This window comes from Erinaceus europaeus, chromosome 15 (assembly GCF_950295315.1).
Source record: "Erinaceus europaeus chromosome 15, mEriEur2.1, whole genome shotgun sequence".
NCBI lineage: Eukaryota > Metazoa > Chordata > Mammalia > Eulipotyphla > Erinaceidae > Erinaceus > Erinaceus europaeus.
In genome coordinates, this window is record NC_080176.1 from 69255043 (window position 1) to 69282754 (window position 27712).

Genomic DNA, 27712 nt, shown 5'->3' on the forward strand with positions numbered 1-27712 from the left:
TACTGCCTAGAATAGTTTAATAATATCTATGCATATTGACTTAGAAGTAAACTGCAGTTAACACCACATGTAATTTTACTGTGAATTGTCCTCATTTCTTGAGTGAAGAATGACCAGGAGAATGATATCCACGTCCTGAAGTTTTTTGTATCTTTAGTTCATCTTTTGCATTGATCATAAAGTTTATTAAGTTGGAAGGCATGGCTGCTTCGATTATTGAGGGGGACAATTTTCCTTTCATATCTGTCTGGACAAACATCACTAATTTAGAATGTTGTGGATTCCTGTAAGCAAAAGGAAAATTTGATAAAAATACAAAGAACTTGCAGGTTTTTTAAATTGAATTTATAAGTTCATGTAGAGCAAAATTTTTTATCTTTTAACCACTGTTTCCCATAGTGCTTGTAACAGAATAGCTAATGAAAACACACACACACACACACACACACACACACACACACACACACTGTTTCACAATCACAGAGACATTCTACATATTGAGTAGTCAAGTATATTTTTAAAGTTTTTCATTTTGTTGAATTTGTTTTTTTTCATAGTTGAGAATTATCACAGTAAATATTGTGTTGGCTCACCCTTCAATACTGGCTCATCTAAATATCAAAATTTTAAGTGAAATTATGATTCAACACACAAAAGTTACATAAATTTTGTGGTCTTTTAATTAATATAGAAAAATATTTGGTGAAATCTATCATGGTTCTGTGATAAAATACTTAATAAACCAGAACTAGAAGAAAATACCACAGCATAATAACAGCCATATAGCAAGACCAAAAGTCAGCATCATACTCAATGATAAAAGAAGATTCAGGCTACTTTTGTCACTTCTATTCAAATTAAGTTGTAGAAGTTTCAGTCAGCCAGGACAATTTGTTAAGAAATAAATAAAATGGCTGGGGAGACAGTATAACGGTTTGCAAAAGACTTTTCATGCTTGAGGCTCTGAGGTCCCAGGTTCAGTCCCCAATACCACCATAAGCCAGAGTTGTACAGTGCTCTGGCCTCAATGTCTAGTGTTTGTCTGCCTCCTGCCTATCTATCTATCTATCTATCTATCTATCTATCTATATCATCTATCCTTTTCTATATATCTCTCTGATTAAAATAGATATAAGCATTTATTTAAAAAAGAAAAGACATATAAAATAAATGAGAAGTTATCTCTGTTCACTGATGACAGGGTCTTATATATAGAAGATCTCAACAATCATACAATGCTAGGATTAATAAATTTGGCAATGTTTCAGGTTATAAACATTAATACCTACAGACCTGCTTCATTACTTGTGGGGACCGGGAGCTTTGCATTGTAACATGTGTACTTAATCAGGTGAGCCACCACCCAGCTCCCTTCTGTTTCATTTCTATCTGATATATCATGTTTTGAAGTTTGCTTTTGAAATTTTTCTGTTTATGCATTTATTGTGTTGGTTATTGCTGGCCAGCAGGTGGTGCTATTGTTGTGATCACTGGGCTTCCCTTTGTTTATATCTTGGGTGCTGGGGGCTGGAGACTGGGATTCTGTTTCTTATTTCCTTAATCTGTTCTGTATGCTGTGCGGTATGCACAGATGGCTTCTCTCTAGGATTTCAGCTTGAATCCAAGCATCAGGGGATTGCTGCTAGGCAGCAGTTGTGTTCAGAGAAGTAGGGCTTAAGTTACCATTTAGCTGCCAGTTGTAATAAATTACTTTCATGTATGGCTGTCTTAGTTTGGCAACAGACCAGACTGCATTTGGTCAGAAATTTCCCCTGCTGCTGTGGCGTGTTCTTGCTAGTAGTTCAGTAAGCTAACAATCTGAGGTCATGGATTTAAAGCTCAAAGTTTCCCCTCTCTGTCATCACTGTGCGTTGCTACGCTAGTGCATAGAGGGATGCTGGACTTGCTTCGCTGGCAGGAGACAGAGACGACCAGGGACTCATGGCTGAGCTGAGAAAGCAGTTCAATCTTTATTCAGGAGCAGGGAGGCAGTCCAACAACCTAATCACAACACAATTCTGTCCTGTATCTCTCCTACCTCCCTCCTGAAGTGGAAGAATCAGGAACCAAGGAAATAGGTAAGATAGGGGGCGGGGAGGAGAAAAAGCACGGACCAGCGAGGAATAAACCAAATGTGGTGGTGGGGGGGAGAGACCAAACCAATGTCCCGGAGGCAGGGGGGTGCCCAGCCAACAGTGGATGTGCAAACAGAACACATCGCAAGCAACACAAGCGAATCCAATGTGATGAGAAAAACTGAAGGTCTCACAAGCAGAATCCAGAAGCTTACCAACAGAGGGAAAACAGCACTGTCCTCTACCTGAGCTCCTAACCTTTGTGTGTTTGGTTTCAATCCTGCACCCTTTCTCTCTCCAGCCATGTGCATGAACACCCACATGAAAGAAAAAAAACGCTTCAGTGCTTTTGTGGATGTCTCAACTGTAGTTTTTTGAGGTATGTTAAGTTCGATAGTTGTTGTATTTGTTTTTTTTGGGGGGGAAAGAGTCTGTTCTGTTTGCTGAATACATAGCCACACCTCCCAGTCCTATCTCATAATTTCTTTAGTCAGTTATCTGTCAATGGGAATTTAGGCTACTTCCAGTCTTAGGCTATTGTGAATAATGCAGCTATGAACATAGGGGTGCATGTATTCCTGTGAGTTTGAATGTGTTTTGAGTAAATGCCTAACACTAGTATTGCTGGATCGAAAGTTAGTTAATTCTATTTTTGCTTAAGGACTCTCCATACAGTCTTCCAAAGGTTCTGCACCAGTTTGCATTTCCACCAGCAGCATGGCAGATTTTCTCTACAATCTCTCCAACACCTGTTTCTTGGCTTGTTATGTAGGTCATTCTCACATGTGTGCGATGGTATCTCAGTGCAGTTTCAATTTGCATTTTTCTTTTTTTGCCTCCAGGATTATTGTTGGGGCTCAGTGCCTGCAGTATGAATCCACTGCTCCTAGAGGCCATTTCCCCCATTTTTGTTGTCCTTGTTGTTGTTATTATTGCTATTGTTGTTGTTGTTGGATAGAACAGAGAAATCGAAAGAAGAGGGGAAGACAGAGAAGGAGAAAGACCCCTGCAGACCTGCTTCACCGCTTGTGAAGCGACCCCCCCCCCCCCCGCAGGTGGGGAGCTGGGGGCTTGAAATAGGATCCTTACGCCAGTCCTTGTGCTTCACACCAGGTGCACTTAATCAGCTGTGCTACCACCTGGATCCCAATTTGCATTTTTCTAATGGTAAATGAGGCTGAGCATTTCTTATGTTTATGGGCCATGTGTATCTCTTCTTTAGATCACTATTTAGTTCTTTGGCCCATTTTTATTGGGTTATTATTTTTTTCCTTTAGTAGAGCTATTTCAATTTTTTTTATTTTACCAATTCATTTTCTTCTTTTTTAATTTTTTCATTTGTGATTAATAGTAGGTTACAAGACTGTAAGATTACAGTGCAGAGGACGGCTATAAAAGTTCTGTATCCCCACCCTCCCAACTCCCAAAGATAACCACTGTAATTCTTGCAAGTCTTAGAAACACTTTGCTTGCTTCTAATTTTTTTTCCAAGTTTATGTGTATCAGATCTCTAGATTCCACATATGAGTGAAACCATCTGATAGTTTCCTTTCACCTCTTAATTTGCTAAGCATAATCACCTCCAGTTCCATTTTATTTCAAAGGACACAGTATCATTTGTGAATGCAGAGTAGCATTCATATATATATATATATATATATATATATACATATATACATATATATATATCCTATAACATCTTTAGCTAGTCATCTGTTGATGGGCATTTAAGCTGTTTCCTCTCTTTGGCTATTGAATAATATTGCTATGAACATGGGAGTGCATATGTTCCTTCAAATTAGTGTTTCACTGTCCTTTGGATAAATGCTTAAGTGTGGTATTGCTGGATCATAAGGTAATTCCATTTTTATTTGTTCAAGAACTCTCCACACAATCTTCCAAACAGGCTCCACCAGTTTGCACTCCCACTAGCAGTTAATGTACGGTGTATACATATCTTCTCCCATTTGCTGGGTGGTTTGTTGCCCTTGTTGTTTTATTGTTGTCATCGTTGTTGGATAGGACAGAGAGAAATGGAGAGAGGAGGGGAAGACAGAAAGGGGGAGAGAAAGATAGACAACTGCAGACTTGCTTCACTGCCTGTGAAGTGACTCCCATGCAGGTGAGGAGATGGGGACTCGAACTGGGATCTTTCTGCCGGTCCTTCTGCTTTGCGCCACATGCACTTACCCTGCTGCGTTACCACCCGACTCCCTATGTAGTTTGCTTTTGATGTGTGGAATGTTCTTAGTTTCATGTAATACCATTTATTTATTCTTGATTTCAATTCCTATGTCCATGGGATTGAGTCTCCAAATACATCTTTGCCATGAAGATCCTGCAAAGTTTCACCAATATTTTCTTTTATAAACTGTAGAGTTTCTGGTCTAATTCCAGAATTTTGATCCATTTTTTTAAATTTTGATGTATAGTGTTAGGTGGTAGTCTAGTGTTACTTTTCTATATGTGGCTATCCAATTTTTCCAGTACCATTTGTTGAAGAGACTTTCTTTACCCCATTGAACTGTTTTTGGACACTTTTTTAAAAAAATTTCTTTATTGGGGAATTAATGTTTTACATTCAACAGTAAATACAATAGTTTGTACATGCATAATATTCCCCAGTTTCCCATATAACAATACAACCCCCACTAGGTCCTCTGTCATCCTTCTTGGACCTGTATTCTCCCCACCCACCCACCCCAGAGTCTTTTACTTTGGTGCGATACGCCAATTCCATTTCAGGTTCTACTTGTTTTTTTTTTTTTTTTTAATCTTGTCTTTCAACTTCTGCCTGAGAGTGAGATCATCCCATATTCATCCTCTGTTTCTGACTTATTTCACTTAACATGAATTTTTCAAGGTCCATCCAAGATCGTCTGAAAACAGTGGTCACCATTTTTAATAGCTGAGTAGTATTCCATTGTATATATATACACCACAACTTGCTCAGCCACTCATCAGTTGTTGGATACTTGGGTTGCTTCTAGGTTTTGGCTATTACAAATTGTGCTGCCAAGAACATATGTGTACACAGATCTTTTTTGATGGATGTGTTGGGTTCCTTAGGATATATCTCCAGGAGAGGAATTGCAGGATCATAGGGTAGGCCCATTTCTAGCCTTCTGAGAGTTCTCCAGACTGTTCTCCACAGAGGTTGGACCAATTTACATTCCCACCAGCAGTGTAGGAGGGTTCCTTTGACCCCACAACCTCTCCAGCATTTGTTGCTGTTACCTTTTCTGATGTATGACATTCTCACAGGAGTGGAGTGGTATCTCATTGTTGTCTTTATTTGCATTTCTCTGACAATCAGAGACTTGGAGCATTTTTTCATGTATTTCTCGGCCTTCTGGACCTATTCTATGGTGAATATTCTGTCCATGTCCTCCCCCCCATTTTTGGATGGGGTTATTTGTTGTCTTGTTGTAGAGTTTGGCAAGCTCTTTATATATGTTGGTTATTAAACTCTTGTCTGATGTATGGCATGTAACGATCTTCTCCCATTCTGTGAGGGGTCTCTTGGTTTAGGTAGTGGCTTCTTTTGCTGTGAAGAAGCTTTTTAATTTGATGTAGTCCCATAGGTTTATACTTGCCTTAGTCTTCTTTGAAATTGGATTCATTTCATTGAAGATGTCTTTAAAATTTATGCGGAAAAGAGTTCTGCCAATATTTTCCTCTAAGTATCTGATAGTTTGTGGTCTACATCCGAGTTCTTGATCCACTTGGAATGTGTATTTGTATTTGGTGAAATACAGTGGTTCAGTTTCATTCTTCTGCATGTTTCAACCCACTGTTTCCAACACCATTTGCTGAAGAGACTCTGCTTTCCCCATTTAATAGTCTGGGCCCCTTTGTCAAAGATTAGGACACTTTTTCATATATCAGGGGGTTGTATATGTGAGGGATCATTTTTGGACTCTCAATTCTGTTCCATTGATCCAACTGTCCATTTTTATTCCAGTATCATTAATTTATTCCAGTAATCAATTACTGTTGCTTTGGAGTATAAACTGAAGTTGGAGAGCAGGATACCTCCATTTCCTCTCCTTTTTTCTCAGAAGTGCTTTGGCTGTTAGTGGTTTTTCTGGTTCTATACAAATTTTTGAACAAGTTGTACAATTTCCTTGAAAAATGTCATTTGAATCTTGATAGGGATTGCACTGAAACTGTAGATTACTTTTTGGTAGAATGGCCATTTTAATAATGTTTTATTCTTCCAATCTAGGAACAAGGAATGTTCTTCCTTTCCTGTGTGTCAATCTCTGTTTCTTTTAAGAATGTCCTATAGTTTTCCCTGTAGTTCCCTATACCTCCATCATGAGATTCACCCAAGGTATTATATATATATATATATATATATATATATATATATATATATATATATATATGAAATGACTAATACATTCAGTAAAGTACCATGAAACAAAATAAATACACATAGACTTTAGAATTTCTGTAAACAAATGAAGAGTCAGAGCAAAGAGAAATATAAGATTCAATCCCATTTACAGTTGATATCTAGATAAAGCAATGAAGAAAAAAAATGAAGAAGAAAACACTCAGATTTCCACTATGTTTGAAGGAATTCACTGACCCACAGGTGGGTGCAGGCAAGCATGGGGACAAACTTTCAAGACAAAACAGCTTGAACTGGGAGTCAGCAGCTGGAAGTTGGCAGTCTGTGCCATTTTGGTACACACATACCAGAACACAGGCTTAGCCCTTGTAGGTGGGAACCAACCTGCTTGGAAACTATAACTGTGTGCCCTTCCAGACTGCAGCAGAAAACTGCAAAAGGCCATGGTACAGCCTGAAACAAGACAGAAAGAACTTATTCTGTCTAAACCTACCCAATATTATAGTTTAGACTCTCCTCTCCCCCAAACCAGAACAATATTAACAATATAGCTACAGTGCCACCTGATGGCTGAACATCAGAAAGGACACTTAATGAAAATATGGGGAAAAAAATTCAACTGTTCAAACTCACAAAGATTTGGATAATATTTCTGAGTTTGAATTCAGAAAGCTTATTATAAAGGTATTTCTATTTCAATATTTTAGTATATGTACTGCTGAAGCGAGCACAGTATTTCAAGACTTTAACAAACAGTAACAAACTCAGGATCTCAAAGATCATATCACCAAATAAACTACAAGATGCACAGAGAAAACTCTGAACAGAGCACCTGGATATTAAGAACACTTTGATAGAACTGAGGCTTACATAAGAGGCTTAATAAGTAGAATAAATTAGCTTGAGGAGAGAATATTAGGACTAGACAATAAAACCACCAAACCTTCTGAGGGCAAAGCTGTTGGAGAGGAACGATTCATGAAGAATGAAATAATTCTCTGTGAAACAGTGGACTCCACCAGAAAAAAAGAATGTGAGAGTTATAAGGATCCTTGATGAAGAAAAAAAATGGATAGAGGAGTACAGAACACATTCAAAGAAATTATAGCAGAAAAAATGTCCATACCTGGGCAATGTTCAAAACATAAACATTCAGGAAGCTGAAAGAACACTAAAGTTCCTAGATCCAAAATGGCCCACACTATGATACAAAACAGTAAAGCTATCTTTTCTAAAAAATGTTTTTTAAAATTTATTATCTTTTAAAAAATTTTTCTTTCTTTATTTATTCCCTTTTGTTGCCCTTGTTGTTTTATTGTTGTAGTTATTATTCTTGTCATCATGTTGGATAGGGCACAGAAATGGAGAGAGGAGAAGAAGACAGAGAGGAGGAGAGAAAGACAGACACCTGCAGACCTGCTTCACCGCCTGTGAAGTGACTCCCATGCAGGTGGGGATCTGGGAGCTGGAACTGGGAGCCAGGAGCTAGAACCAGGATCCTTATACTGGGTCCTTGCGCTTTGCGCCACCTGCGCTTACCCTGCTGAGGTACTGCCTGACTCCCTAGTAAAGCTATCTTAAGGGAAAGACATAGGGAAAACATTTCAGGCTGCTAAGGGAAGAAAGAATCAGATATACACAAGTAGAATCACCAGGCTTTCATCAGATTTCTCATCATAAGCTGTAGAGGCAAGAAGGAAGTGCAATGACATATTCACAGTATTCAAAGATAAAAACTGCCAGCCATAAATACTTTACCAAGCCAAATTACCCTTTAAGTATGCAAAAGAAACTAAAATATTTCCAAACATACAGAAACTGGAGGAATTCACTACCAATAGTCCTGCATTATAAGACTTACTGAAAGGAAAAGAAGCAAAGGAACTCCAACTCTAAATGAGGCAATTAATGGTATCAATAGAACCATTAATAGAAACAACAGCACAAGAATAAAGCAAATACATAGCAAAAGGGAAGGCAAAATGGACAGAACAATGTAACCAATGTTGGTAAACCAAGCCCAACTATCAAAGACCTAATATTAGATCAGAAACTATAAAATCTCAATCTTTGCCTCACCTTAGATAGAACCTCAGGAAAAACTGTTGGGTGGGAGGATTCAGGAAGAGAGGCTTGAATACTGGATGATGTCACATATAGGTGGAACTCAAGACAGGGTGAGAAGGGGAGAACACAGGCGGAATCCTAGAAGAAAACACCAAAGCAAAGGTCTCTGGGAAAAGATTAGAAAAGGAGATTCGGGGGGGATCATTTGGGGGATGGTTTGGTCTCATCCTTGGTTGTGGGTGAGAGTATTTTGCAGATGATCATCATGCAGAGTTGGGAAATTATGCCCATGTGTAGGCAACTGTGCTGTAAATCATCATGCAGAGTTGGGAAATTATGCCCATGTGTAGGCAACTGTGCTGTAAATCATTACCCCCGCCATGAATAAAATGAAAAAAATATTATTTTGCAGAGCAAGGGCCTCACACATGGATGATTTTAGTGTTCTGGGTCAATTTCCCAGTCACAAATATCAAAAGCAATAGTGAGAGAGGAGAGAGATACTAAAGCACTGAAGTTTTCTGTGTTACAGCATTTCCCAAAAGACTTAAACCTGGGCTATGTGTATGACCAGGCACATTCCCAACCCAGTGAGCTATTGCTCTGGCCCTAAAAATAAATTTTAAAATTGCAGTTAGGGTTGATTCAGGAGACTATACCACAAATATTTCTACTGATGAGCTAGAGATCTTTTAGCTAGGAAATGACAAATTGAACTACAAAAAGACATAGACACTTACTCTTGCAGAGGTGAACATATGTAGCCGCAACCATGGTTATAACCACGTATGTAATTTGAAGATGGAGGATATGCTGGAAAATCCACACTAGTAGCTAAGTGATTAAAAGATTAAAAATCAAGCCTATTTCACAAAGATGAAAAATTCTGTTTTTTATAGTAGCATTAAGAAAAAAAACATATGATGTAGCATTTAACTTAGTTGCTGTCAGCATTAACATTAGGTTAATATAGTTATCTGTTTACATATGAATAGAAAATACTAGTTTGAGTGCCACTGTTCTCTCAAACTTTTATTTTATATTTATTTTCCCTTTTTTTTGCCCTTGTTTTTTATTGTTGTTGTAGTTATTATTGTTGTTGTCGTCGTTGTTAGATAGGACAGAGAGAAATGGAGAGAGGAGAGGAAGACAGAGAGGGGGAGAGAAAGAGACACACCTGCAAACCTGCTTCACTGCTTGTGAAGCGACTCCCCTGCAGGTGGGGAGCCAGGGGCTAGAATCGGGATCCTTATGCCGGTCCTTGCGCTTTGTGCCACATGTGCTTAACCTGCTGTACTACCACCCGACTCCCCTCTCAAACTTTTTTATTCTAGCAGTTCTACAGATGCTGCTTCCCTTTACATATAGGAAAACTTAAATATTATGTAATTATATTCTGTTATTTGAAGCAATAGAGTAAGTTGCAAAGAAAAAGGACATTCTGTTAGGGTCATAGATTTATAGACTTTTTTTTTTTGGTTCTTTTTACAATGAGAAATTTGCTGTGATTTTTGTGGTCTATCAATTAAAATAATTTAAATATCCCTTTTGTGCCAATTCCCTGTAGTTAACTTCAAAGTGTAATTAAAAACCAGTCAGGTTTGAGGGAGGCACAAAGTGCTTTTCAGGCACAGTTTATTATCACTATAGCAGACCTACAAAAGGCCCTCAAGGACTCACATGAAGTGAAAATATAGAATGACCTCACCCAGAGTGGGGAGAACAAAGCCAGGAAAACAAGCAAAGCCCACTGAAGACTACGGACTTCAGAAGGAGGTTGGATCATAGAACTGAGGTTAACAAAGGGTTATGGGGGGGGGACTGACCTATAGAGTTCAGGCAGGAGGAGGTAGCCCAATGGACTGGGATTCAGTGCTTTCATGGGCGTGGTGGGGGTAATGTATTTTGAGGAGGTGAACAACTGTACTTCTAAAACAGGCTTGTAAACCAAGGTTGCTTCAAAAATAAGAACTTAAAAAAATAATAGTCTTGGAATGGAAAGAAAATATCTAGAGGTTTTTTTAAAGAGTCTCTGCAACTTAATTATTATATGTAAATTTATAACTATTATTATTATTATTATTATTTATATTTATTTTATTTATTTATTCCCTTTTTGTTGCCCTTGTTGTTTAATTGTTGTAGTTATTATTGTTGTTGTCGTTGTTGGATAGGACAGAGAGAAATGGAGAGAGGAGGGGAAGACAGAGAGGAGGAGAGAAAGAGAGACACCTGCAGACCTGCTTCACCACCTGTGAAGCGACTCCCCTGCAGGTGGGGAGAATTTATAACTATTATATGTAAGTTTATAATTATATACACCTTTTTGTAAACATATTCTCAAAGTAAATGTGCTGGGGCTGGGTTGTTGTACACCTGGTGGAGTGCACACATTACGATGGATGGAGACTGGGGTTCAGGTCCCTGGTGCCCGTCTGCGGGGGAGAAGCTTCACAGGCAAGTGGTGGAGCAGTGCTGCAGGTGTCTGCTCTGTGTCTCTTCCTCTCTTGTTCTCTCCACCTCTCTCACTGTCTCTGACTCTCCAAAAAAGAAAAAAAAATTCTTAGCCTATGCAACTGAGATTCTGCTCTTGTCAGAGAAGATGAGTTTTCTTATTTGATTTTAACAGGCCATAAGTCCTGTGGTATACACAATAACGCGAGATGAGGAAACTTATGTAGTTGAATGAACAGTTCATCTTCATGATTGGTTTCATCTTAACAAAGTCTGTATACATTAGTATAAAAGTACTTTCAGAAGTGGTATTTTTTTCTTGTGTAAAATGTGGAGATTATACTTGCATTTCTTTAAAAAAATCTTATGTTATTCTGGGCTGGGTGGTGGTGCACCTGATACAGCACACACATTGCAGTGTGCAAGGGCTTGGGTTCAAGCCCCCGCTCCCCACCTGCAGGAAGAAATCTTCATGAATGGTGAAGCAGGGCTGCAGGTGTCTCTCTGTCTCTCCTTCTCTATCCCCTCCTGCTACATTTCTTTCTGTCCTATCAAATAAAATAAAGCTTAAAATAAATTAAAAAAATTAAATAGTCTTGTTACACAAACTGGGTTTTTAAATTTTTTTATATTTATTTTCCCTTTTGTTGCCCTTGGTTTTTATTATTGTTGTAGTTATTATTGTTGTGTAATTGATGTTGTCATTGTTAAACAGGACAGAGCGAAATAGAGAGAGGAGGGGAAGACAGAGAGGGGGAGAGAAAGACTGACACCTGCAGACCTGCTTCACCGCCTGTGAAGCAATTCCCTGCAGGTGGGGAGCGGGGGGCTCGAACTGAACTGGGATCCTTATGCTGGTCCTTGTGCTTCACGCCACATGTGCTTAACCCGCTGCACTACCGCCAACTCCCCCACTGGTTTTTTATTTTTTTAATAAGTCATACAGTATGGTAGTTAGCACAGCATTTAAACAATCAGGAAGGTCTGAGTTAATTCTGGCTCAACTGCTGATTTATTTTGTGACTTAATTTCTGTGAACTTTGGTTTCTTCATTAGTAAGATAATTCAAAATATTTAGCTCAAAGTAAGGTAAACAGTAAGCTAGCCAACAACAACAAAAAGAAACATAAAGAAAGCTAGTAGTATTTATGGAAAGTTCATTCAAAGAACATTGCTTAAATTCAGTAGTGGTCTGCTACTTTTATCTGTTGATTCTGACTTCTATACATTTTTCCTCCTGATAACTAAAACTGAGAGAGGCAGTCTTTTCCCCATTATACATACCTATAACTCAAATACTACATTATACACCGTAATGTTTGCATGCCCTCATTGAAAATGAAGCAAAATACAGCTATATGAGACTACTATATGAATGTGTAATATTAGTATTAGTCCTTAGCAATAAGACAACCCCTCTCCCAGCCCCCTGCTCTCTTTCTTAATTGCCAGCAGGGTTATCACTGGGGTTCAGTGTCAGCACAACAGTCCACTGCTCCCTGGGGCCATTTCCCCCCTATGTTTTTATTAGATAGAAAGGAAACTGAAAATTTTCTTTTTAATAATTAAGATTTTTTTTAAATTTTAAAATGTAATCTTATTTTTTATCGCCACCAGGGTTATTGTGCAACAAATCCAACACTCCCAGGGGCAATTCCCACCCCCCCTTTTCCTTCTTTTTTGAAAGAATAGAAATTGAGAGAGAAGAGGAAGATAAAAAGGGAGAAAGACAGAGAAATACCTGTAGCACTATTTACTACTTGTGAAGCTTCCTCCCTGTAGATGAGAAAACTGGGGCTTGAACCCAGATCCTTTGGTAATGTGTGCACTCAATCAGACATACCATCACGCAGACACCTAGTGAATATTTATTTTTCTTTTCTTTTTTTTTTTTTTTTTACCAGTTAATGGACATGCCCATTTATAAATCTCAAACATAAAATTATATATCCAAAGATTAAATTTGTTTTGCTTGTGTTTTAAAAATGTATAATGTCTAGTTTTAGCTACAAGTATCTATGTCCTATATTGTAGGGTCTATTCTGCAAAAGTTCAGGAGATGCCATCATCACTGACTATGATGTAAAGTAAATTCCAGATGCTGGGGGAGATAGCATAATAATTATGCAAACAGACTGTCATGCTTGAGGCTCCAAAGTCCCAGGTTCAGTCCTCCACACCACCTATCATAAGCCAGAGCTGAGCAATGCTCTGGTAAAAAAAAAAATGTTTAGCACCTGATTGAGTACACATGCTACAGTGCACAAGGGCCCAGGTTTGAGCCCTCGGTTCCCACCTGCAAGGTTTAAGCATTGCTGCAGGTGTCACCCTGTCTCTCTCCCTCCCTAACACCCCCTTCCTTCTCAATTTATGGCTGTCTCTATTCAATAAGTAAAGGTAATAAAAATTAAAAAAACTAAAATAAACTCTAGGTTTATCTACATTATACTTGTAGAAGGGGTCAAGTGGTGGCGTGCTTGGTAAGCACACACATTAGACATATAGTATTGGTCTGGCTATATAAATAGAAAAATAATTTAAAAATACAGTTTTGTCTAAACTATCATTCAACGGAAACTTATTAATGACATACAGCAATTCCAATATGTAAGCACAGAGTTTCAACTTACAGCTGATAATATCTATATTTCCTTCAGAATGTCTGATGTTTACTACGTCAATGAAGTCTCGAGGCGATATTGAACCCATAGCGAAACTTTGTGTAATGGTATGACATATGAATGTGTCCTGAAACAAATCCAAACAGAGGGGTTGAAATGACTTTTATATAAATTCATTGTATCTCCAGAGCCCAATTTCATCAAGTATGGTTGAACTTGGAACAGAATTTCTCCTTATGTAACCTATGAGCCTCTTAGAAAATCTGATTCTGGTTTGACCTCTCAAAATTCACTTCTTCCCACTTTTGTTCTTTCTGCTCAGCCCCTCAGACAGCATATAGCTTATCTGTTCATTAAACACCAGTCTCAAGGTCTTTTCTTTTCTATTCCTTTTTTTTTTTTTTTTTTTTTTGATAGGACAGAGAGAAACCTAAGGGGCAGGGGAAGATAGAGAGGGAGAGAGAACTGTAGACACCTGCAGACCTGCTTTACCTCTTGTGAAGTGGCCTCTTTGCAGGTGGGGAGCTGGTGATCCAACCGGGATCCTTGCACTTTATACTATGTGCATTTAGCCTAGTACGCCACTGCAGGGTCAAGGTCTTCATATTTGCTTTTATCTCTGTCTACTACACTCTCCCCAAAATTTCTGTATGTCTCCATTACCTCCATTTTTTTTTTTTTTTTTTACTCACGTGTCTTGACTAAGCTCTCTAAGGAAGTCCTTACTTAACTGGCTATACATTAGCCTTTCCTAGACCATTTCTATACTATTATTATCCATGCTTTTTACAGTATTAATAATCCTAGACCTAATAACTCATCACTCTGATAGTATCTTTTAAAATTAGAAATATAACCAGAGTGATAAATTCTATGAAGTTATAAATGTGTGCTCTTTTGTATCCTTAGTTCCTGAAGTAGTATGTAGCTCATAGTACTTTCTTCAGAAAATTGCTTTGGAATGAGTCAATTAGTCAAAAGAACACACACTTTTGTATGAGGAGAGGATGGGAAACAAAGTCAGGATTCTCCCCTGAACAGATTTGTAAGCAAAAAGATAAAAGTAAACAGAAGTGGCACACACTTCTATATGCGGAGCAGATAGGGAACAGTCAGGATTCTCCTGTGAACAGGTTTGTAAGAAAAACAAAACAAAAACAATAACCAGTAACAGAAGTGGAGAAAAAAATAAATAAATTATATTTAGGAGGAATTGTCATCTGCCTTCAGATACTAAATTTAGGTGGTTGCTTTTCTATGGTGGTCTTAAGAGAGCTGTAGTATGCAGCACTGAAGTTCAGAACCCTTCCCCCCACTTCTGGCTACTTTCTTTTTCCTTTATTAAGGGGACTAATGGTTCACAGTCAACAGTAAAATACAGTCGTTTGCGCATGTGTGTAACATTTCTCATTTTTCTACGTAACAATTCAACCCTCTCTAGGTTCTCCTCTGCCATCATGTTCCAGGACCTGAACCCTCCCCACCAACCTGAGTCCTTTCCTTTGGTGCACTACCCCAACTTTCTTGTTATCTTTGTTTCTCTTTCCATTTTTTCTTCACTCCTCTGAGCTTTCTGTCTATGCTCATCTCATACTGGTCTCTCCCCTTCTGTACTTATTTGGCTCTATGTTTTCAAGTGCAATACTCTATCATACCCCAGGCTTACCTACCTGCTTCTTACTTTCTGTTTTCCTTTCTCTTACTTCAGTGGCTTTCCACTTCAATTACCTATGTTTATTTTTTATTTAAAAATTTATTGATTGATTGGGTAGAAGCAGAGAGAAACTGGGAGGGAAGGTGATGATAGAGAGGAAGAGAGAAAGACACCTGCTTTACTTGCTGCACCGATCATGAAGTTGATGGGAAGCAGGGGCTTGAACCCTGGTCCTTGTGCACTGAAATGTGTGCACTCAGCTAGGTGCACCACCTCCTGGCCCTCTATATTTTATTTTTATTCAGCATGTTTGTCCTGTGTTTAACTGAGGTGACATATTTGAAAATGTTTCTACACCTGCAAATTTCCTTTTATTGTTATTTATTTAGAAGATTTTATTTATTTTTAATAAGAAAGATAGAGTGAGTGTGAGAGAGTAAGAGAGCAAGACTGAGTAGAACACTGCTCAGCTCGTTTATGGTGGTGGTGGAGACTGAATTGGGGACTTCAGATCCTCAGGAATGAAAGTCTTTTGCAAAACCATTATGCTGTCTCCCCAGCCCCTTATACTGTCATTTCACACTTCTTGTTACTCTTAAAAAAAGAAAGAAAAAAAATTGCATGTTACAGGAAGAGGGAGATCATACAGAGTAAGAGTATAGGGCTTGCAAGCATTACATTCCAAAGGTCCTGAGTTCAATGTCCAGTACTGCCATATACCAGAGTTGAGTGTAGTTTAGACCTCTCACATAAAATACAATTACTTTTAAAAAGTTATATGCTATTTGTTCTAATTTATTTATTTTTATTCACACCAGGATTATCGCTGGTGCTCAACGCCTATACTATGAACTCACAGTTCCTGGTGGCTATTTTTCCTTCCCCAGTGGGGAAGGACAGACAGCAATTGACAGGGGTTGGGGAGACAGAGAGGGAAAGGGAAAGAGACACCTGTAGACCTGCTTGGCCATTTCTGAAGTTTCTTTCCTGCAGGTGGGGAGCTGGGGCTTCAACTGGGGTCCTCACACACAGTAATGTGTGTATTTAACCCAGTGTGCCACCACCACCTATGCTTAAGTAGTTTGTATATCATCATTGCCCTTTAATCTAATATTACTAAAATAAATCTGCTTAATTCTCATAAACAAGGTATGCTTAATCTTTTTTTGCACCTATTGGAGGGGATGAATTCTTGAAATTCAACATTAAATATTAAACAACAAATTACCGAATCAATCTTGTGTATCATATTGTACATTTTCAATGATTTATCCCATGTCACTCTATTTTCAGGTTTGTAGAGGAAATCAGATAGTTTAGTTGCTGATTCTGGAATCACTCCTTCAACACGATATCTATAGTTAACGAAACAAGGTTCAAAATTTAACGAGTTTAAGCTGAAAATATAATGCTATCATAGTATAGACTCATTAGTGAACAACAGTAACTAAAATGTGAAGACATCCTCAGTAATTCAACATACTAATGTTCAACTGAAACTAATTAGTTTTACTTAAATGTTATTTTATTTGTTATTGGATAGACAGAGATAAATTGAGAGAGAAGGGGGAGATAGAGAGGAAGAGAGACAGAGAGACACCTGCAGACCGGCTTCACCGCCTGTGAAACGACTCGCCTGCTGGTGGGGAACCGGGGGCTTGAACCGGGATCTTAACCAGTCCTTGCACTTTGCGCCACGTGCGCTTAACCAGCTGCGCTACTGCTGGACTCCCTTAAATGTTTATTTTTTAAGAAATTATATTGATAATATTTTTACAGTTTAAGTGAAGATCATGTTGCAGTGAAGACCAAATTCAGGGTCTTACATGTGTGTCTTCTTAGGGCGCAATTTTTATTTAATTTTATTTATTTATTAACGAGAGCTTGATGTAGAATGCAGAGCTCACTAGTTTCTAGTAGTTTTGGTTTTGATTTTGATGCTCTCCTGTAGTTCTGAGCTTGATCCCGTAAGCCACCTCTCCATCCCTAGAGTTATTTATTTCTTGTTATTGTTGTCACTGTCTCAGTGTCCCAGGCTCACTTTTTCAGATTGGGGGGCAGGGAGAAGCTGCAGTACCAAACTGTCTCCCAGTGTGGTGGGGACTGGGCTTAAACCTGGAATGTGGGCATGGCAGAACAGAAACCCACAGCGTTGAGCGACTTTGCTGGCCCTTATGTTTATGTTTTAAAATTTTATTTATTTACTTAGAGATAGAGACTGAGAGTAAGATCAGAATATCACTCTGGTATATGGGGGGCCAGAGTCAGAACTTGGGGCCTTATGCATGCAAGTCCTGAACTCTACTCGCTCAGCCACCTCCCTGGGCATATTAAACAGGCTTTTGTTGATTAGGACTCATCTAAAATTTTTCTCATAAACATTTGTCTTCTGTAATATTCCACAATAATTAGTGAGAAGTTTCTGTGACTACACAATATCTCATTACTCAGTTTTAAATTAAGGTGTATAATCGGGCCTAAAGCAGGGGACCTCCAACTTTTCAGTAAACCACATGCTTTGTTTTGCAACTGCTCAACTTGATCAGCAGAGCAGTAAGCCAGTAATGGACAATATGGAAGGAATGGACACACCTGTGTTTTAGTTAAACTTTATATATTGAGACTGACAGAAAAATTCATTTGCTTTTCATGTCAGGAAATATTTTTACTTTGCTTCATTCATTAACAATGAAAAATCAGGCTCTGGCCTGATAGGAGCATATGGCCATAGGACCATAGTTTGCCAACGCTATTTGCTATCACTATTCTGAATTGGTATAAATTTCAGTTTAAGATAAATATGTAGCCAAGTAATGACTGTCTGTATGAGTTAGATATCCATCAATGAAATTAGGGCAATATGAGAAGATTGAATTTAAGTCCCTAATTAGCTGAAGGTAGTTAAATGAAAATTAACTCTAAACAACATTGGCTATGCCCTCTCCCAGTTAATTCTTCTTCTTCTAGCATTTGCCCTTCTTCCGTAGCCAGTCAACAGTGTCAGGTTGAGCCTGATGTAAAGTTTCGAGACCTCCTTGGAATTTGGGGAGGTGGCAGTCGTTGACTATGTGGGTCATAGTCCCAGTTAATCATTCTTCCCAAATCAAGGTGTTAGGTTTAAGAAAGATCAAAGAACTTTGCAAAGTTCTTTATAAGATACTTAATATTTGATTTTACTGTATTTCATAGTTGTTAATAGTAATTCACATGGGTGATTAAATAAAAAGTTCATAGAATCTAGTTTTAAAATTTCAGATCAAATTCTGAATTAGTTATGTGGCCTGAGCGCAGTTATTTAGCCTGAGCCATGGGCTCTCTCCTATGTAAAGTGGAGATACTTCTGTCATGAGGACAGAAAATGTTAATAAATTTAAACAACAGTATGTGGTACACATTACCTGTTCAAACACATGCTAGTGGTTATTATTAATTTTTCTTCTTTTTAAAAAATGTATTTATTATTGGACAGAGAGAAACTGAGAGAAGAGGAGGCGAGAGAGAGAGAGAGAGATACTTGCAGCCTTGCTTCACCACTGGTGAAGCTTTCTCCCTGCTAGTGGGGACCAGGGGCTTGAACTTGGGCCCTTGCACAGTGTAATGTATGTGCTTAACCTGCTGCACCACCGCCCGGCCCATAGCATCTGTCATATGGTGTAAGGGCTCGGAAGAAGGGCAAACGCTAGAAGAAGAAGAAGGGCTCGTACCGAGGATGCACACATGGCAAGACACATCTCATATGGTGAGTCAACTCTTTGGCCCCTACTTACTGTTTTATATTTAGTGCTTCATCTCATCCTTACAACATCCCTGGAAAACATGTTATTGATATTCTAATTTTATAGATCAGCATACAGGTTTAGAGACATTATAAAAAAGATTTGGAGGGGCCAGGCAATGGCACACCCAGTTGAATGCACACATTACCATGTGCAAGGACCTGGGTTCAAGCCCCTGCTCTCTCTACAAGTAGGAGAGAGACTTTACAAGTGGTGAAGCAAGTCTGCAGGTATATTTCTCTCTTTCTCGCCCTCTCTGTCTCTCCCTACCTTCTCAATTTCTCTCTGTCCTATCTAGTAGTAATAACAGTAATAATAATAATAATAATAATAATAATAATAGCAAAAAAAGGAAAAATGTCCACCAGCAGCAGTGGATTCATTGTGCAGGCACTGAGAGCCCCCAATGATAACCCTGGGAATATAAACAAAACAAAACAGATTTGAGTTCACAGTTACATACTATAGAAATGATCCCTGAAAGTATAGTCTTTTGAGTTCATAGTAATACCTGACTGAAGTCTGATAACTTCTAAAGCTGATGCACTTTCACTACACTATATTAATGCATTAAGAAGGGAGTGTTTATGTCTTCCTTTTTCTTTTCTTTTTTCTTTTTATTGCCATCTTGAGCACGACGAGGTGTGCACTCAACTGGGTGTGTCATGGCCCTGCTCCATGTGTATGTGTTTCTAAGACTGGAAAATTTTTCCATGTTAAAGATTTTTGATTTTTTTTCATATCTTTTCTTTGTAAAAGAGGCTGACAAACATTAGTCCATAGTTCAAATGTAATTCATATACTGTTCTTAAAATGGATTTATTTTTATGAGAAAGACACAGAGGAAAGAAAAGGGAAAAGGAGAGGGAGAGGTAGGCTTCTAAGGTTTCTTGTGTTTTATTACTCAGCTGCCTTCCTGGCCTTATAAATAGTTTCACTGAAGCATGATTACCAAAAGGCATGTGCATTCACCCTACACAACCATCTCTTACATATCAATTATAAAATGAAAAATGGGTGACTTGGACAGTTTGCAATGACAAACTGTTATCTTTGTGAATCTTAATTTTGAAGCCATGTTTGATAGTTATTGACTATATATATTTATTATATATTAGCTATATATACTGACTATATATTACCTGTATATATTGACACTCTTTAAATACAGGTTGGTTCTAGTAATTCACTTCTAGTAAATTAAATACTGCCTCAGCAACAACAACAAAAAACAAATGATTCCACCTCGAAATGGGGAGAGGATATGAATATTCACCACAGAAAAGATCCAAAAGGCCAACAAGCATAAGAAAAAATGGTCCAAGTCATTGATTGTTAGAGAAATACAAATAAAGACAACAGTGAAATACTACTTCACTCCTGTGAGAATGTCAGACATCAGAAAAGGTAGCAGCAACAAATGCTGGAGAGGCTGTGGGGACAAAGGAACACTCCTGCACTGCTGGTGGGAAGTCAATGGGTCCAACCTGTGTGGAGAGCAGTCTGGAGAACTCTCAGAAGGCTAGAAGTGGACCTACCGTATGACCCTACAATTCTTCTCCTGGGGATATATCCTATCCAACACACCCATCCAAAAGATTTGTATATACCTATGTTCATAGCAGCACATTTGTAATGGCCAAAACCTGGAAGCAACTCAGGTGTCCAACAACAGATAAGTGGCTGAGTAAGTAGTGTTTATATACACAATAGAATAATTTTCAGCTATTAAGAATAATAAATTCACCTTCTTCACTTCATTTTGGATGGAGCTTGAAGGAATCATGTTAAGTGAAATAAGTCAGAAAGAGAAGGACGAATATGGAGTGATTCCACTCATAGACAGAAGTTGAGAAATAAGAACAGAACAGAAAACACAAAGCAGAACTTGGACTGGAGTTGGTGTACTGCACTAAAGTTAAGTGACTTGCATGGTCGGTGGGAGGGTTCAGGTCCTGGAATGTGATGGCAGAGGAGGTCCTAGAGGGCGTGAGATTGCTATGTGGAAAACTGAGAAATGTTACACATGTACCAACCACTGTATTTTACTGTCAACTATAAACCATTAATTCCCCCAATAAAAAATTAATATTCCAGAAAAGATGAGTGGTTACTCTTAAGATTAGGTTTCAATAAAAGACTAACTTTTGTCTGGTTACATTTTCTTTTATCTTGCTCTCTCCTAGACTGTTAAGTCTCTGGGAAGCAAACTATCATGCTGTGAATAGACCTATAGAGAGGCTTGTGTCAAGCAACCAAAGAAAGCCTCCATCTGAGAGCCAGCAAAGAACTGAGGGTCTCAGTCCAAACCCCTGAGTAACTCAATCCTTCCAACAATCATGCAAGTGAACTGGAAGGTGAAGGGGCCTCTCTCAGCTCAGCCTTCATATGAAGCCTAAGCCCCAGCTGACACTCTGATTGCTGCCTTATGACAATCCTTAAAGCAAAGGCACCGAGCTAAGTTACTACTGGATTTCTGACCCATAGAAACTAGAGTAATGGATACTTGCTAAATCATTAAGCTATGGAGTAATTTGTTGTACATCAATAAATATAAGTAGTAGAGAATGTGTATGAATTTCAATTAGCATAAAATTAGTTCTAGGGTTTTTGGCTTTCTTTTCCTGTATAGTAGGAGATTATACTCACATATTTCCATGGAATTTTCTAGAAGCCTTGCTGTAAACGGTTATCTTTTTCTCAAAGGGGAATAAAAATCCACAAATAAATTAGCTGTCAGATACAGAAAAAATGTTAAGCAAAAACCAAAAACTAAAATAAAAATAAACATTTTTTTTTGGTTTGTGAACAACCAAAAATTTAAAATGTCTTTATAAGAATTGTTTTTCATTAAAGACACTCTTGAAACATATTTAACTTGTTTTCTTACTGAAGTTTTCACCACTTTCCAGCCTGTTGTTTCTTGACTGTAACCTAAAAGTTCTTGGGAAGTTTGTTGGGCAAGTGCTTTATAGTCCATCTACCTGCAAGTTTTAAAAATAAATGACTGGTCAGAATGTCATCCTATGATTTTTTTTAAAAAAAATCTGTATTACATTTAATACTATTTCTACTATGCTTGTCATACAGAACAATTACTTGCTGAACTCTGACATGAATATCTTTATTCTTATTCATAGGCTCTCTTTCTTTCCCTCCTTCCTTCCTTCCTTTTTTGTTGTTGTAGTTATTAATGTTGTTGTTATTGATGTTGTCATTGTTGGATAGGACAGAGAGAAATGGAGAGAGGAGGGGAAGACAGAGAGGGGAGAGAAAGACACCTGCAGACATGCTTCACCACTTGTGAAACAACTCCCCTGCAGGTGGGGAGCAGGGTGCTCGAACCAGGATCCTTACCCCGGTACTTGACATTTTGTGGCACCTGCACTTAACCCACTGTGCTACTGCCCAACTCCTGAACTTCAGTTTTTACGTAAAAAGTGGTGACAGTATTCCTATTTCATGGGATCATTATACAAATTTTGTGATCATTATGTAAGAGTGATTGAAATAATCACCTTTTAGGCGATTTCTTGTTCCAGTCCTTGTGCTCAGCCCAAGGTGATTTCTTAAAACAGACATATTTAAATTTATCTTTTAAAATACTCTGTAAAGAGATACTGCAATAAACTTAAAATTTAATAATTTAGAGCATGTCTTCATTTGTTTCACCTTAAATTCTTTAGATGGGATCATAAATCTATTTTCTCATGTTTATTTTTCCAATAAGTCACAACACCCCACTGACATCTGATCATCTGTCTTGCATTGTTCTCGCTTTTAAGTTCCTTAGATAAATCCACTTCTTTCTGTTTAGTTTTCTAGCAAATTACAAGATCTAGCTGATATCTGTATTTGAAGAGTTTTAGTAAACCATTATAATCCCAGAAAACTCTTGATTTCCTTACCTTTTCTGGTAGATCTTGCCCAAACTTTTAATAACTACTGGTATTCCTCTCCAAATCTTCTTGGAGATCTCCATGTTTCTTAACCTGTGAAGTGACAAACTGGAAGTAGAATCACTTTGATCAATAAGTTAGCTCAACATAGCTGATAATATCCCTTATATTTTCTCAGTGAACTTTATTTTCACTTTATGTCCTAAATAGAAACATTTGTTATATGTGTTCCCAAAGGGGAGAAAAAGGTAAGGCTTAGAAATATATACACAATAGTCTGTAGTGAGTCAGTATAAAGTTCATAATGAAATAGTGTCTACTTAGACTTAGATACCCTCCTCACCTACTTCCTATTACAGTTCTCTCACTCACTCCAAAGCTAACCTTATCAGAGCAAGGACTGCAAAAGTTGAATAAAGGCAAGAGACTGGCATACTTTAACGATGACTCTTTAGTCACTATCAAGCCACCCCATCAGCTGGGGCCCTAGTCAGGGAGTCCTGAGATTCCCAAACAGACATGATGGGCCTAGACCTCGAATAAATCCCTCTCTCCATTGTTACCGATCATTTCTATCAGGAACAACAAGACAGATCCCCTTTGTGGGTCCCCATAGGACCTTGCCCTCAACTTGGATCAACAAGGGGGCCTCCGAAGGGAGGCTGGACAACATACTCTATGCTACACCTGAGGAAGATGGGTCGATATTGGGGCATCTTGGAATGTTCCTACTCATGACCACAGAATGTGAGCTCAGATCTACAGGGATGCAGAGGTCACATAGGCTCCTAAGCTGAATATGGGCCCCAGACCAAATCAAATCGATAGGGTTTACAGTCAACAATATTTACACACCTTTCCCATATTTGTGAGCTATTCTCTTCCCTGATCCAGCTTTCTGGTCCTTCTGCCAGCCATGACATCATCTCTCCAGACAATAACTAGGATCCACCTCCATATCAGATTTCAGGCTCAGGCAAACAAACAAACAAACACTAGTATAGCCACAGGCCCTTTGGAATATAACTAAAATATGCCTACTAGCTATCTACAAAATGGAGACCCCCCCAACTCTTCCTCTGGACTATTCCAGCCTTTAGGTCCATGATTGGTCAACAATTTGTTTGCCTTTCTCTGTTAACTCTCTTGTCAACTACCAGGTTCCAGATGCTAGCATGATGCCAACCAGACTTCCCTGGATGACTCCACCAATGTGCCCTGGAGCCCTGCTTCCCCAGAACCCTTCCCCACTAGGGAAAGCGAGAGGCAGGCTGGGGGAATGGATCGACCTGTCAATGTCAATGTCCATGTTCAGCGGGGAAGCAATTACAGAAGCCAGACCTTCCACCTTCTGCATCCCACAATGACCCTGGGTCCATGCTCCCAGAGGGTTAAAGAATAAGGAAGCTATCAGGGGAGGGGATGGGATACCGAGTTCTGGTGGTGGGAACTGTGCTAAGCTGTACCCCTCTTATCCTATGGTTTAGTCAATCTTTTCTTTTTATAAATAAAAAATTAAAAGAAAAAAAGAAATATTAAGATACTTTTAATGAAAAGAACTTTTAAGAAATCTTAAAGGAGTGGTCTGGGAGGTGGCGCTGTGGATAAAGCATTGTACTTTTAAGCGTGAAGTCCTGAGTCTGATTCCTGGCAGCACATGTACTAGAGTGATATCTGGTTCTTTCTTTCTCTACTCCTATTTTCTCATTAATAAATAAACAAAATCTTTAAAAAAGAAAAAAACTCTTAAAAGACAGGTTAGAAAGACAGCTGGTCAAAAAAAAAAAAAGTAACTTTTGAGTTCATGCTATTAACAGCTCGTGGCTGAATCCTCACCTGGTTTTGCCCTAGCAAAGTTAACACCATTTCATATTTCTGATGAGCAACATACTTGCCAGTGAGTCATCTAGGAATTGCACTGATTATTGGTGCACACCAGTAGAAATGCAAACCCCTACAGGGACTCCATCTTATTCATTTAAAAAAAAAAATCCAAAAAACACTATCACTACTATAACAAACACGCGCTTAACTGGACCACTCCGCCAAACTGTACAGCTTCTGAACTCTGTCACTTGCTAAGACTAAAGGGGGAGGTTTAACTCCTTGGGCTACGGAGGGTGAACAGAGCGGTCGGCAAGCCTGAGGTTGTCGTACCTGGTTTAGATGTACCATCAGATAAGCTGGAATATATTCAGATGTAGTCATGGCGAGGGACACTAGAAAAAAAACATATACTAACATTAACAGGCTTTTAAAAAAATCGTTGTTGTAGTTATTGTTGTCGTCGTCGTTGTTGGACAGAGAGAAATGGAGAGAGAAGGGGAAGACAGAGAGGAGGAGAGAAAGACAGACACCTGCAGACCTGCTTCACCGCCCGTGAAGCGAGCTCCGCCAAGGTGGGGAGCCGGGGGCTCGAACCGGGATCCTCAGGCGGGTCCTTGCGCTTTGCGCCACGTGCGCTTAACCCGCTGCGCTACCGCCCGGCCCTTTTACCGCTTTTTTATCGGATACTTCGATATACCACTTGGTTGAAGATGGATTTTCAGCACCGCACGGCAGGCAGCTTCACAGCAGCTGCTGTTCGTGGGTGTCGACACCTGTCGCCCTCTTTCCCGGCTCCAGACACACCGGGGCAGGTCAGCGCCCTCCTCCCGCCCCCTCCACGCCGCCTCCCGGCCGGCCGGGTGTCTGGACCTGGGAGGGTCTCCGCGGAAGGCTCGGAGGGAGGCTGAGCTCTCCGGCGAGGAGCGGGTGTGGGGACGGCTCTCAGGTCTCCGCCTCACCCGACCCCTCACACAGCCCCGGGGATGAGCTGCAGGGAGCTCGGCGAGTCATCTGTGCAGACCGGCCGCGCTGCCCCTCACAAGGGGAAGGCGTTATCCGACGCCCACCGGCCTCACCCGGGCAAGATGAAGAAGGGCGAAACTAACCTCCGCAGTCGGGGTGCGCGGATCGCACGCCCCGCCGCGGCCCCTCGCGCTCCCGGCCTCGCCCCTGGACGGGCCGGAGCGCCGCGCATGCGCGCCTCACGCCAGCGCCATGATGGGTCCGTTTGAAAGCGGGCGCGGGCGTCGCGCTCCGCTGTGACGGCGGCGGAGGAAGCTGCGGGCCGGAGGAGCGGCAGTGGGGGCGGCAGTCGGGGCGGCGTCCCGCCCGAGGGGTGCTGGCTCTCGTCTCTCGTCCGCTGAGTGACCTGGACTGTGGCGGAGAGCTGCGCAAATGTGCTTTGTCCAGAGCTACTTTGGGGCCGCCTTTGGTGAGCCCCAGCGAAAGAGGGGTGTCCGGGGTTGGGGGCCGCCCATCCTTTGACAGAGGGAGGGCAAAGTGGCGGAGCGCCGGGAAGGGGAGAGATGAACCCGGGGGGCGCCTGTGAGCGTCTCCCTAGAAAGAGGCGTTTCAAGGGGCGGCGGGGATCGTGGACCGGGGCGGCGCGGACCCAGCCTGCTGCCCCGGGTCCCAGGCGGCGCTGGAAGCCGGCCCTGCCGCCCGCCCACGGCGGCGCGCTTCTTGCAGCCTAGAAAAATGGTTTCCGAGTGAAAAGTATCCCGCGGACGGAGTGCCGGGAGGCCCCATCCCCGGCGGGCGAGGAGGCTTCCAGGACGGAGGGCAGAAGGTTTGAACCCCGGGCGCCCGCGGGGCGAGGAGGCGCTGCGAAGGGGCCGCCCGGCCTGCCTGGGTCCTCGCTCTGCAGGAAACACACGTGCAGTTTCCATTTCATCAGTCCAGGCTGTTACTTCCAAGATAGTGGTTTATTATTATTATTATTATTATTATATTATTATTATTTATATAAAAAAGAAATAGTGACAAGACTATAGGATAAGAAGGGTACAACTCCACACCATTCCCACCACCAGAACTCCGTATCCCACCCCCTCCCCTGATAGCTTTCCCATTCTCTATCCCTCTGGGAGCATGGACCCAGGGTCATTGCGGGATGCAGAAGGTGGAAGGTCTGGCTTCTGTAATTGCTTCCCCGCTGAACATGGGCGTTGACAGGTGGATCCATTCCCCCAGCCTGCCTCTCTCTTTCCCTAGTGGGGAAGGGCTCTGGGGAAGCGGAGCTCCATGTAACATTGGTGGGGTTGTCTGTCCAGGGAAGTCCGACTGGCATCCTGGTAGCATCTGGAACCTGGTGGCTGAAAAGAAAGTTAAGATATATGTAGCAGAACAAATTGTTGACTGATCATGAATCTAAAGGCAAGCTTATTACAGATGAAGATTTAGCTTCTCTGTTTTAGAAATAGCTAGGTCTATTTTAGTTATATTCCAAGAAGCCATGACTTTACTAGTTTTTGGTCTGAGCCCGACATAATATGCAGATGGATTTTTTTTTTTTTTTTTTGCTTCCAGGGTTATTGCTGGGGCTCAGTGCCTGCACCATGAATCCACTGCTCCCGGAGGCCATCCCCCCCCCCTTTTGATGTCCTTGTTGTTGTAGCCTTGTTGTGGTTATTATTGTTGATGTTGTTCGTTGTCGGATAGGACAGAGTGAAATGGAGAGGTGCGGAAGACAGAGAGGGGGAGAGAAAGACAGACAACTGCAGACCTGCTTCACCGCCTGTCAAGTGACTCCCCTACAGGAGGGGAGCTGGGGTGCTCGAACCCGGGATCCTTACGCGGGTCCTTGTGCTTTGAGCCACATGTGCTTAACCTGCTGCGCCGCCTCCCGACCCCCTGCAGGTGGATTTTTTAACGTCATCTTTATATTTTGTATTGGGTGGAGACAGAGAAATTAAGAGAGAGAAAAAAACACTTGCAGCCCTGCAGCGTCACTCATCAAGGTCCCCCCCCCCCCAGGTG

At 40.4% G+C, this 27712-nt stretch overlaps 2 protein-coding genes and 1 pseudogene across 8 annotated transcripts in view; 1 reads left to right on the plus strand and 2 right to left on the minus strand.

Moving 5' to 3' along the window:
• Positions 1–25963, minus strand: STARD6 (StAR related lipid transfer domain containing 6). Of its 4 annotated transcripts, none has more exons than XM_060173903.1 (9): positions 25840–25963; positions 25064–25125; positions 22916–22999; positions 21898–21991; positions 21657–21706; positions 16460–16586; positions 13587–13704; positions 9243–9336; positions 1–284 (listed from the first exon to the last, which is right to left on the minus strand). In XM_060173903.1, exons 4-9 carry the CDS (start codon positions 21985–21987, stop codon positions 92–94), a joined length of 672 nt encoding a protein of 223 aa, XP_060029886.1. In that variant the 5' UTR covers positions 21988–21991; positions 22916–22999; positions 25064–25125; positions 25840–25963; the 3' UTR covers positions 1–91. The 4 variants fall into 4 exon arrangements, with proteins under 4 accessions (XP_060029886.1, XP_060029887.1, XP_007519300.1 ...); XM_060173904.1 differs by having other exon boundaries at positions 22916–23014; XM_007519238.3 differs by lacking the exon at positions 25840–25963 and adding an exon at positions 25604–25645.
• Positions 19410–19500, minus strand: LOC132533297 (small nucleolar RNA U3; annotated as a pseudogene).
• The window catches only part of C15H18orf54 (chromosome 15 C18orf54 homolog), a 29047-nt gene continuing 27291 nt past the window's right edge, over positions 25957–27712 (plus strand). For 3 of the 4 annotated variants that reach the window (XM_007519216.3, XM_060173900.1, XM_060173901.1), the window contains exon 1: positions 25961–26165. Coding sequence is in view for 1 of the 4 variants with exons in the window: in XM_060173902.1 (XP_060029885.1) it covers positions 26129–26165 (37 nt within the window). In the remaining 3 variants the exon portion in view is untranslated. Of the gene's footprint in view, positions 26166–27712 lie in introns of all 4 variants that reach the window. The other variant, XM_060173902.1, reaches the window with a different exon arrangement.